The sequence below is a fragment of the Myotis myotis genome, unplaced genomic scaffold (assembly GCF_014108235.1).
Source record: "Myotis myotis isolate mMyoMyo1 unplaced genomic scaffold, mMyoMyo1.p scaffold_m19_p_14, whole genome shotgun sequence".
Taxonomy (NCBI): Eukaryota; Metazoa; Chordata; class Mammalia; order Chiroptera; family Vespertilionidae; genus Myotis; species Myotis myotis.
The window spans coordinates 9127010-9139720 of record NW_023416318.1 but is presented as its reverse complement, the minus strand read 5'-3'; the positions used below and the strand labels follow the sequence as shown (position 1 = coordinate 9139720).

Sequence of the window (12711 nt, the reverse complement as noted above, 5' to 3'; positions counted from 1 at the left end):
TTTCTGCCCGATTAGACTCAGTATATGTCTTCCTTTTTTTTTTTTTTTTAAATCCTCATCTGAGGATATGTTTTTATTGATTTTGAGAGAGAGAGACAGAGAGAGAGAGAGAGAGAGAGAGAGAGAGAGAGAGAGAGATTGATTGTGTGAGAGAAATATCAATTGGTTGCCTACTGTACATGCCCCGACTGGGGATTAAACCTGCAACCTAGGTATGTGCCTGTACCAGGAACTGTACCCACAACCTTTTGGTGTACAGGACGATGCTCCAACCAACTGAGCCACCCAGCCAGGGCAATGTATGTCTTTTTAAATTTTATTTTTATAAAAATTTATTTCCAATTTATGAAAAGCAAGCGAACTTTCTCTGCCCAAGCTAAAAATATCAGAACACATCCAACACATCAATAAAAATGCAAAGTCAGAGGGAAGTTTCCAAATGTGTATTACTTAAAGAGTAAAAAATTTTACAAATTTCATATGCAATAGAGCAATAAAATACTGTCATTTATGTAAACAACACAGCTACACACACACACACACACACTCTTGCTCTTGTAAAAAGAGAAAAGGTCTGAAAGAGTAACACTGAGTAACACCGAAATGAAAACAGCAATTACCTCGGGGAACAATAATTGTGTGGGAATGCTAAATGCTTTTCAGCAATGGTTTGAATCTTTTAGATGAGATTCTATTCCTGTATAATTTGTGTAATAAAATAAACTTAAAAAACACATTAATCCATTAAAATATATGCAGCTTCGAAGTTAGGGGTGACAGTGTCAGAGGTCAAATGCTGAAATCCTACAAAAAAATCCATTTTTTTCCTGATAATCTTTAGGGTTGCCACTGAATTATTTTACAAATAGATTTAAGAAATATTAGTAATCTCTACTTTGAAAAAGATTCAACTCTAACCCTTGCCTCAGACTTTCTTAATTATACAAATATTTTATCCAGAAAATGAATTACATGGTCTGATACTTAAAATACCTATTTCTTATCTAAATTGGCTTTTTACGACAAAAACTACCCAACAAGTAATGTCTTATTATACCAAAATATACACAAAATTAAATGAAAAATGGCAACTGACACAGGACATGCAAAACATTATCTTTAAATATATGAAGCTCTCATAAATCCATAGGAAAACAATGAATGAACATGTCAAAAAGAATTACAAATGGCCAAAAAATAAGTATTCACTCTGTAATAGCCCAAACACATAATTCAAATAAGATATTTTCACCTATTAAATTTGCAGTTAAAAAATGATTGCTGGGGGATTCATTGGCCTCTCTTGCATTTGTGTTGGTACAATACATTGGTATATATTTCTGAAGGACAATTTGATAATCATTAATTATCAAAGCCTTAAAAAGCCGTAATCAGTTAATACTTAACAAATCATTCATTCATTCCAATTAAGATTTCCATTTAAACTGATTTGTAAATAAAGCTTTTGATTTACACTTTTAAATAATTAAATTGAAGAGAACTAAAAGGCATTTTTGTGGACCAGGACAGAAGACTCGCTAAAGTCAAAGCAGCTACAAGCAAGGTCTCGCCAACTTCTCCCTTAAATTGGAAAAGCTGCCACAAGAATCAAAGGGAAATACGTATGTTAAACTCTTAACTGCCCATGTGCTTCATTTCCACAGAATCAGGAGGGCAGCCTTTCCTGAAACAGGGAGTGAAGGGATGAAACCCGTGCTTTGTTTTGTTTTCAAATCCTTGACTCCATTACTAGGAATAAAGAAGCACCAGCTTTTTTCGCCCCCAGCAAAGGAGCAGAGTGTGACTGTACTAAATCTACGTTAGTACTTCCCTATAAAGTTTACTCAAACTTGGTTAATTACTGGTTTAAGATGGTCTAGGTGATACTCTTCTATGAACGATTCTGCTTGATTTAAAGCTCTTATTTTCACCAGAATAAGAATTATTTCTTTGACTTCATCCCTGAAAAACAAAAAAAACCACAACGCATTTCCCCCTTAAAAATGCAATGTAGGAGAGCACAGTGAATCATCATTTGTTTATCTGAAACAAAACTTTACCTTAAACCAGTATCTAAAATAGCATTATACATTCAGATGCTACTACTTTCTCCACATACTTATAAATTCATACTATTTTGTGTATTGTATTCTGGCACATTTTAATGTGAATGTCAAATCCAGAAAAGCACAGAGCAGATCTGTCATCAGAAATCTGAGTTGTGGTATGCTGCTACCAGCTTCTATGGGCTAGTTTGGTGGGAGCCTCAGTGGGAGTATTTACCCCACAGGCATCATCTAAAGCCACAACACAGGTCTGGGCTTTCTAGTTTCGGAGACGTGGTTCACTAGATCACTATTGTTCTTAAGCCCCAAACATCCAATGTTATGAGTAAGATATGCAAAACAGAGATCTGGCTACTGTGGGTAAACACCAGGCTGCAAACTGCAGACCTGTACTTAAAAAGTGTTGAGACTTTAAAAATGGCCAGGAAAATTAAAAAACATATTAAAAAAAACATGCTTAATTAAAAACTTTTGATTTACATTTTTTTTAAATTTACATTTTTAATCCTAAGTTCCCCTGTGCTATAGTTTTCTGGAAGTGCTTATTTTGGAAGAGATTTACATTTAAAAATATTAACTATATAGATGCATGAGGTGTGAGTATAAAATAGTGATTCCAAAGGTTGCACATAAAAATACCTACTGATTCTACAGCAATAGTCTCAACAGGTTTGTAAAAGTATAAGTCTTTCTAAAAACTGCTGAGAATATAATAGAATCCTTGAGCTATGCTTATGGAGGTACAATTAAATATGCATTACCTGAATTCACTTCTAGATAGTTTATGTGCAGACTGCAATAAAAACTGGATAAAGTTTTCTAGCTGGGAAATAGATGTTCTCATAGCAGAATTTCCAAACCATTTTTCTGGTAAATATGCTGCTATCTGTTAATCAAAACACATGGTTGGTTTTAATAATGACAGTTATCATCTAAGAACTTCTGCTAACATGGTGCCAGTTAATCTTCATAATGATCATGCAGGTAAATTTTGAGAATTTTTCCTTTCTTTGTCAAGGGGTTATACACTTTTTAAGCAATTATATTTTAATACTAAGAGGTTAAAATAGACTACTCTTTACGAATACCTTCTAGTGGTACTTGTAATACTTCCTATACTCTGTATTCCTGAGCCATTAAATCTGTACAAAACACTACAACTAAACACTAGAAATGCCCACACATAACACTTTTAGTTTACACAGCTATAAAACACATTTAGTATTATTTCACTAAGATATTGGGTGATCTAGCGATGGGGGAAGGGCACACAATAAGAACAGGACCACAGTTGTTTAATGATTATTCACCTTACTAACTATAAGGAAGAGGTTTTCCTACAGACCCTGGGAAATTGGGCCGTGCTACAAGAAGAAAGCAGGGCTGTAAACGGAGAGAGACACCTGGGCTCGATGGTTCCATTACTCAGAAAAGAATACATTTTGAGAACAGATAAAGGACAGGAGACACTTTCATTTGGTTGCTATGCTTGGACCCTGACCCCCTCTGGTAGTTTGCCTCAGGAAGGCTGACCATTCTAAGGTCCCAGGAACAGGTGGATCTGTTGCTAACATCACAGAAAATTAACTACCTTGTTATCGGACTTCCAGGATCCTGGACCACAGACACTGAAGCCATCCCTCCCCCTTTCCCCCTTGCATGCAGCCTTTCTTCCTTATCTATATATATAAAATCATAATATGCAAATAGACCGAACAGCAGGACAACTGGTCACTATAATGTGGACTGACCACCAGGTGGTGCACGTGGGACATGGTGGGCATTAACAGCAGTGGGATGGTGGAGCAAGTGAGCAGGGGCACCAGACCAAGGTGGGGTGCTGGTTGTTATCGGGGTGAGCCTCTGGTGGTTACTGAAAATTCTTTGCTCCCACGCACCACAGCCCTGCCAGCGCTTGCACCTGCTACCAGTGCCAGCCCTGCTCCCACCTGCTGCCGGCGCCTGGCATGGGCCCCAATCTGCCCTCAGGGCTTCTCCACCTCCCCGTCCTCCTGAGGGGCAATTGGGGTCAGCAGCCGCCTCTCACACCTGCTGCCAGCGCCGGCCCCACTCGCACCTGCAGCCAGTGCCAGAGCTGCCACCTGCACCCACTGCCGGTGCCCAGCACTGGCCTGATTGCTCAGCGTTGTCAGCGGGTGCAAGCGGCGGCTGTGGGCCCCAATCGCCCCTGAGGACTTTTCCACTCCCCACCTTGGCCTGGCACTGATAAGCGGGGGCTCAGGGATGAGGTACTCCAGGCTGCCTGGGATCCTGCCTCGACTGCTATCACCATCGTCTTCCACCAGCGCTCCCAAGAAGAGCAGCGGGGCCTCCGCTGATAACTAGTCTGGGTGCAGCTGTTAAGAGGGAGGAGACAGGGAGAGGGGCTCCTTGCCCTATAGGCCCCTACTGGATTTTGTTCTCTGGGAGAAAAATCATCAAGAAGGGCTGCATGATGTTGGCCCCCCACCTCCCACCCTGGTTCCCCGGAGCCCACCAATTGATCACTCCACAGAGGGTGGCCTGGGTCTCCCTCTTTGGGGCAATTGCAGAGCCCTTTACCCCATCAATCACCCCCGGCTGGTGGCCTGGGCCTCCCTCTGTGGGACGATTGGTTGCAGAGCCCCCTCTCCCCCCATCAATCACCCCGCAGAGGGTGACCTGGGTCTCCCTCTTTGGGGCGATCAATTGTACCCCGCACACCCGCCGCAGCCAGCCAGTTGGTGGCCTGGGCCTCCCTCTGCGGGGCGATCCTGGGACAATGGCTGGGCCCCCGACCAATCGCATCACACCTGCCTTGGCTGGCCTGGTGCCAGTGGGTGTCATAGTGGTTGTCCAGACAGTCGTTCCACTGTTCGGCCATTTGGTCAAGTTGCATATTTCACTTTTATTATAGGTTAGTATTAAGCTACTTTTGCCCACCCCTGACAACTTTTATTTCTGTATTTCAATTCACTTTTGTTTTAACTTTTTATTGTAGAAAATTTCAAACATAAACAATAGGAGAAAGAATAAGTATAATGGGCTCAATAAACCCATCTTCCAGTTTTAACAGTGAAAAATCTTGATACCTTTTTTAATATTTTTTTGAGCCACTGAAGTTTTATATCTTTATCAAATCTATCACTTTTTTCCATAATTTCTTTTGCTTTCATGTTCAGGAAGGACTCCCTTATCATCACAGTTATTTATCTTTTTAGTACAATATTTTATTTAATTTTTAACACTTAATTTTTTATTTCACTTGAAATTTATGTAGGTATTTAGTGAGAGATAAGGATCCAACATTCTTTTTGTAAACAATTAACCAATATACTAATTTTTAAATACTGAGGAGTCTCTCTGGATTTCTAGTCTGTTAGACTTGTGTATTATTATGTGAACATTACAATTTTAATTATTTTGCAACAAGATAGATATTAAAAAATTGAATTAAAAAAAGATAATAAAGTTAGAATCATATGTAACTCACCTGGTTGCACTTTTTAACGATATCTGGACCAGGCACGGCATTAAGAAGAACTATAATAAGGTAACGATTTAGTAGCTTCCCCAGGCCTAGCTCTTTCAAGGTATCATCTGGGAGGAGTCCATTCCAAAAAAGAATATTACGGAAGAGCTACAAAAAATAACATGTCAAGTGACTATGTACCTTATCTCCAAAGGAAAACTAGACTAGTCTCCAACAAACATAATAAGTTGGTCAAACTCTTTTAATCTTTCACTACAAATAGTTAATTAGAACTGTCAATTTTAGAATAAAAAGTATGTCTAAATAAATGCCTGATACATATACATTCCAACCTCCACATAATTGCTCATCCTATTTTCATTTTTTAGGACAACCATCCAAAATCCATCTCAAATAAATTTGCTGGGAGCCTTTATAAATCCATACTCTCCCAGAGTCTGGAGCCACTATATGCAAGACCACAGGGCCCCAGGATTCAAAGGACTGCCATTTAAGCCAGTGCCGCTGCTACCAATGTGGACCTTCAGAAATCAATCAAACCCGAGAGCCTCATTGTGTGTATATATAAGATTAATAATAACCTGTAAGTTTGGAGATAACTTGGATAAAATACTCAAAAGAAATTCTAATACAATTAATATGGGTTGCCTTTCCCTCCTCTAAATCCAGAACTATTTGTGAATTTTAGTGCTTTCAACTTTCTTTCCAGTACTGTATTTATTACTTCTAAGTGCTAATCTACATGAAATTGTACTAATATGCAATGCTTTTTTATACATTGTCCTTGTGATACTGCTCCCTCTTCCTGGAAAGCCTTTTTCCCGCCTCAACCACATGACAAACATGAATTCACCCTACTGAAACTATTTTTGCTGAGCTCACCTATGATCTCCTAATAGTAAACTCTGATAAACATTTTCAGGCTTTCTCCTAATTCTTTTCAGTGGCATTTTAACACTGTCTTAATTCTCAATAACCCCTTGCTTAGTTTCCCTGATGCCAGAACTCTCTTGTGACCATTCTAAGTTTCATAGTTCATTCTAAGGCTTCTTTGAGACTCCATTTTCTCTGCCCACCTGTTGTGTCAGTGTTTCCCAAGGCCTGTCCTTGGCCTTCTTTTCATGCTTCATCTAATCTCTCCAAAGATTGTATTCATGACTATGGCTCCAAATACCACATGTGGTTGATCCCCAAATCTCTAGCTCAGATTTGTCCCTTATAATTCAGACTCACATATCCAATTGCCTCTTAGACCTTCTATCAGGAATCTTCAGTTTACTATGTCTAAAACAGATCTTATCTTTCCTCCCAAACCTGTTCTTCCTATATCCCCTCCAATGTCCCCAAAGAATGTCATAAATTACCAGGCTGCTAACGTCAGAACCTTGGCTAGCACTCTACATCCTTCACATGTTACTAATCAGTCATCAAAGTCCTTACAGTGGTTCAGCCTACATATCTTTTGAACCCATCTTCTCTTTATCATCCCCGTTGCCACTGATTAGCATTGAATTCTTCTTTTACCTTTTAGACCAGCAGTTAGCCAACTATGGTTTGTGGGTTAAATCCAACTTACTGTCTGTTTTTGCAGAGCTGGTGAACTAAGAATGGTTTTTATATTTTTAAGTGATTGAAAAAAGTAGAAGAAAATTTTGTGACGTGAAAATTATATGATATTTAAATTTCAGTGTCCATAGTGAGGTTTTATTGAAACAGCCATGCTCATTTGTTTATGAATTGTCTGTGACTGTTTTTACACTACAGCACCAAAGCTGAATAGTTCAACAGGGACTATGTGGCAAGGATAGTCTAGTCCTCTATAGAAGTTCATTGACATAGTAATCCTATCTAATAATAGACAAACAGGTAATTAACCGTACCTCTGACACGCTTCCCATTGGCTAATCAGGGCGATATGCAAATTAACTGCCAAACAAGATGGCGGCCAGCAGCCAGACAGCTGAAGCGAACAGGAGGCTTGCTTGCTCCAGTGATGGAGGAAGCCAAGGTTCCCCGCCTGCCACTGCCGGCCTCTGAGCTGTGCGCTAAGAAATAATGTTGCAATTATAGAAGCTAAACAAACCCCAGAAACCTGCTTTCAGCAGCCGAGGTCTCAGAGCTGGAGCCGAGCCTCAGAGCTAAAGCCGGCTCTCAGTTCCAATGACAGCCATAGAAGGTAAATAAATCCCAGAATAAAAAAAAAAAAAAAGGAGAGGTTGGGAGCTTCAGTCACCAGCCAGCCTGAAAACAGCCCTCAGCCCCTCACCCTGACTGGCCAGGCACCCCAGTGGGGACCCCCACCCTGATCCGGGACACCCTTCAGGGCAAACCAGCCGGCCCCCACCCATTCACCAGGCCTCTATCCTATATAGTAAAAGGGTAATATGCAAACTGACCCTAACAGCAGAAAGACTGGGAATGACTGGTCACTATGACACACTGACCACCAGGGGGCAGACGCTCAATGCAGGAGCTGCCCTCTGGTGGTCAGGGCGCTCTCACATGGGAGGAGCTCTGTTCAGCCACAAGCCAGGCTGATGGCTGCCAGTACAGCGGTGGTGGTGGGAGCCTCTCCTGCCTCTTCAGCAGCGCTAAGGATGTCCGACTGCAGTTTAGGCCTGCTCCCTGCTGGCAAGTGGACATCCCCCGAGGGCTGCCAGGCTGCCAGAGGGATGTCTGATTGCTATCTTAGGCCCAATTCCCCGGGTAGTGGGCCTAAGCCAGCAGGTGGTCATCCGCTGAGGGGTCCCAGACTGCGAGAGGGCACAGGCCGGGCTGACGGACCCCCCCTTTCCCCCTGAGTGCACAAATTTTTGTGCACCGGGACTCTAGTCCTATATAATAAAAGAGGAACATGCAAATTAGCCACCCCTTTGTTACACTCAAGCCACGCCCACAAGCCAATCAGAGTGACTATGCAAATTAACCTGACAAAGATGGCGGTTAATTTGCATACGCAGTTGTCAGGCACCCCAGGAGGCAAGGGTGGCCGTGGCCGTGGACTCCCAGGACCTTCGCAGGCCTGGGAGGTGAGGCCGTAGCCCCATCTGCAGGCTCCCAGGACCTTCACCGGTCTGGGAGGCGAGGCCGCCTGCACCTAGCCATGCCTGCGGGCTCCTGGGACCTTGCTGGCAGAGAGCGTGGAGGTTTGGAGGGCTTGGCAGAGCAGGAGACCACTGGACATAGAGCAGAGCGAGAGAGAGGGCAGCTTGGAGGGCACGGCTCCCTCTGTCACCCCACCTTCCTCATCACAGCTGTGGAAACTAACAGCAGGGAGGAGGAAGTCCCACCACCACAGAATCAGCCAGAATCAGCCTTTGGTCAGACAGCTCTCAGCAGCCTGATAGCCAGGACTCTCATTCACCTGCATCTCAGACTGTGACAGTAGAGAGGTGGGACTACGTCTAAAGAACAACTGTTGATACAACGTGGCTCTGCAGCCGAAAGATGCTGGTGTTATCGACAGAATATGTCTGCAGAGCGGCGTGCATCTGATCTTGAAAGAAGGCAGCGCCTGCGACAGGATGTATCTGAACATCAGCTACTGTAAAAACGTCACTCTGATGCCAAAAAACACCGGCATTATTGACAGAAAATGTCTAAAGACCAATGTGCCTTTGAAGTTGAAAGAAAGCGGTGGCGATGACAGAATATATCTAGAAAATAGTCATTAACAAGTACTACCAATATCAGTAGGAACTGCCTTCTCAGTGAAAATGGAGTATATGAGGATGCAATTCTCGAACATAGTTGTGGTGGAATGACTGATGTGAATTTTGCCTATCACTAAATTTCTCTGATGAAAAACCATCCGATGGGAAATTTACTCGATGTTATAGCAAAGGGAAAGTCTGTCCAAATGATATACATTTTCCAGATTACCCAACATATTTAAAAAGATTAATGACAAATGAAGATTCTGACAGTAAAAATTTCATGGAAAATATTTGTTCCATAAATAGTTCTTTTGCTTCCATGGGTGCAAATATTGCATCACCATCAGGATATGGGCCATACTGTTTTAGAATACACAGACAAGTTTATCACTGTACTAGAACTTTACATCCTTCGGATGGTGTTTCTCAGAAGTTTGCTCAACTCTTTATTTTGGATACAGCTGAAGCTACAAGTAAAAGATTAGCAATACCAGAAAACCAGGGCTTCTCAGAAAGACTCCTGATCAACATCAACAACCTCATGCATGACATAAATGAATTAACAAAATCGTACAAGATGCTACATCAGGTAGAAAAGCCCAATCTGAAGCAGCAAAAGGTATTGCTCCCACAGAAGTAACAATGGCGATTAAATACGATCGTAACAGTGACCCAGGTAGATATAATTCTCTCCGTGTAACCGAGGTTGCTGTCATATTCAGAAACCAAGATGGAGAACCTCCTTTTGAAAGGGACTTGCTCATTCATTGTAAACCAGATCCCAATAATCCAAATGCCACTAAAATGAAACAAATCAATATCCTGTTTCCTACATTAGATGCAATGACATATCCTATTCTTTTCCCACATGGTGAAAAAGGCTGGGGAACAGATATTGCATTAAGACTCAGAGACAACAGTGTAATCAACGATAATACTAGACAAAATGTAAGGACACGAGTCACACAAATGCAGTATTATGGATTTGAGCTCTCTGTGCGGGACACATTCAATCCTATTTTAAATGCAGGAAAATTAACTCAACAGTTTATCATGGATTCATATTAAAAAATGGAGGCCAATCAGATAAATTTTATCAAAGCAAACCAATCTAAGTTGAGAGTTGAAAAATATAGTGGATTGATGGATTATCTCAAATCTAGATCTGAAAATGACAATGTGCCGATTGGTAAAATGATAATACTTCCATCATCTTCTGAGGGTAGTCCCAGAAACATGCAGCAGCAATATCAGGATGCTATGGCAATTGTAACGAAGTATGGCAAGCCCGATTTATTTGTAACCATGACATGCAATCCCAAATGGGCAGATACTGCAAACAATTTACAATGCTGACAAAAAGTTGAAAACAGACCTGACTTGGTAGCCAGTTTTTAATATTAAGCTGAATGCTCTTTTAAATGATATCTGTAAATTCCATTTATTTGGCAAAGTAATAGCTAAAATTCATGTCATTGAATTTCAGAAACGTGGACTGCCTCACGCTTACATATTATTGATATTAGACAGTGAGTCCAAATTACGTTCCTCTAATTAATTCCCTTTCAATGTGCACAAATTTCGTGCAGTGGGCTACTAGTGGAATATATAGTAAACTGGAGATAAAAGAAAATTCTTTTTTATTTTTGCAATTCTCTGCTTACCTTTAGAGCTGACCAGAATTGTCTTTCTTGGAACTTTGAATGTGGTGATGTTTTGTTTTCTACAGCACTAATGTGAAATGAAAGACAAAGGAGAAAATACAAAGAACTGTTAATCTTTCAGAAACAGAGTTTAAAAAACTGAGTGTTATTTTTTAACCAATCACACTAAACTTTAATGGAATATAATATAAAAATTACAAATGCATGCACACTTTGACCTAACAAACCTATTTTTGAGAATGGCTTCTGTAGATATACTTACACATGTACAGAATATCTATAACATTATTCACAACACTGTTGGTAATAATTTGCCAGTTATATGCCCATCAGTTACAGTACACCTACATGATAGCATATTTAATGCAGCTTAAAAAAGAAATGAGGAAACTACTTTTATGATGATATATATGATGACAAACTACTTAGATGAAGATTTCAAAGATGTACTAAGTCAAAAAACCAGTGTACAACTATTTACAATATACTTTCTTTGCTCTAGAAAGGGCGAGGAAATAAGATTACAATATATAAGTATTTAATTCTAACTGCATAAAGAAACTGGAAAGGTAAAAAAATTACTGATTATTATTATTGCATGCATTCATGTACACAGTGGAGAAAGGTCAAAAATTGGGTGGATGGAGGTCAGGAGTGGGATGGACTAAGACTTTTTATTTTAAATATAACATTTAACTCTTCAATCCTGTGAGTACTTGCTGAGTAGCTTCAGATCATGATCCATAACTATAACTGATGTCTTCTTAGCAAATGTATAAACATGCATCAAATAATACTTTCATAATTTAAGTAAATACAGAATTCACAGATGCAGTTTCTGGCCCCACAGTGATGTTCCAGGCCTTCTGCTGTGCTTTCTCTGTGCCAGGCATTGTTTGGCGCACTCTTCATCTTCACACTGTCCTTTAATGTGGGCATTAATTTAATGTCCCATTTTACATTTGAGGACAGAGAAAGGCCCAAGGTCATTATCTAGTAACTAGAAGCCCGATGCACAAAATTTGTGAAAGAGTAGGCCTTCCTTCCCCGGGCTGCCAGCACCGGCTTCCCTCTAGCACTTGGGACCCAGCTGGCTTCCCTCCGGCTGCCCGCAGGCACCCGGGACCTGGGCTTCCCTCGAGCCCTGTCCGGTCTAATTAGCATATTACCCTTTTATTATTATAAATGGTGAATCTGGGCTTTTCATTACTCTGCTATGCCACCTATCATGTTCTTAAGAATAACATTAAAAACAAACCACCCTATCTCCAAGTGTCAAGCTTTGGACATGGTATATAGAAAGTAACTGAGAAATATTGAAATCTTAATTTGTGTCTAAATAGGGAATGTATACTTTGAAAATACTTAGTATAGTTTCTTTTGTATTGCATTCTTAAATCTGTATTACATGATTATTTTATACAATCTAGACATTAATAGCTCTTACCTTTTTGGATACAGAGGAATGTAAACATCATCTTCTATTGCTTTCTTCATTCTTGAAACAATGGATTTAAGTAAGTCCTATTATTTGAAAATTTAAAAGCATCAGTGATAGTCATGGGTTGAAATATATTTACCAAAAGAAGTAATTTATTTTGTACACACACCGAATTAGGTGTTAAAATATCAACTGGGTACCAGAGAACTTCGTTCATCCATGTTATTGCATGTCACTGTAGTTGGTACATTTTCACTGCCGTACAGTGTTCTGTTGCATGAATGCTACTGATAGGACATTTAGATGGTTTCCAGTTTGGGGCTATTATGAATAACGTTGCTATGAAAGTTCTTGCCCATGTATTTAGGAAGTAGTAGTGGTATCCCATTTATAGTCCCACTGGCTCTGTATG

At 40.4% G+C, this 12711-nt stretch overlaps 1 protein-coding gene across 11 annotated transcripts in view; it reads right to left on the bottom strand.

The window, feature by feature from the left end:
- Positions 1-12711, bottom strand: part of GCFC2 (GC-rich sequence DNA-binding factor 2) — a 57910-nt gene that overhangs the window by 23100 nt on the left and 22099 nt on the right. For 7 of the 11 annotated variants that reach the window (XR_004971765.1, XR_004971766.1, XR_004971767.1 and 4 more), the window contains exons 13-14: positions 12306-12382; positions 10859-10925 (exon numbers count right to left, since the gene is read on the bottom strand). Coding sequence is in view for 6 of the 11 variants with exons in the window: in XM_036333997.1 (XP_036189890.1) it covers positions 10859-10925; positions 12306-12382 (144 nt within the window). In the remaining 5 variants the exon portion in view is untranslated. Of the gene's footprint in view, positions 1-428; positions 1963-2827; positions 2953-5538; positions 5686-10858; positions 10926-12305; positions 12383-12711 lie in introns of those variants that run through there. The other 4 variants (XM_036333994.1, XM_036333995.1, XM_036333996.1 and 1 more) reach the window with 4 other exon arrangements.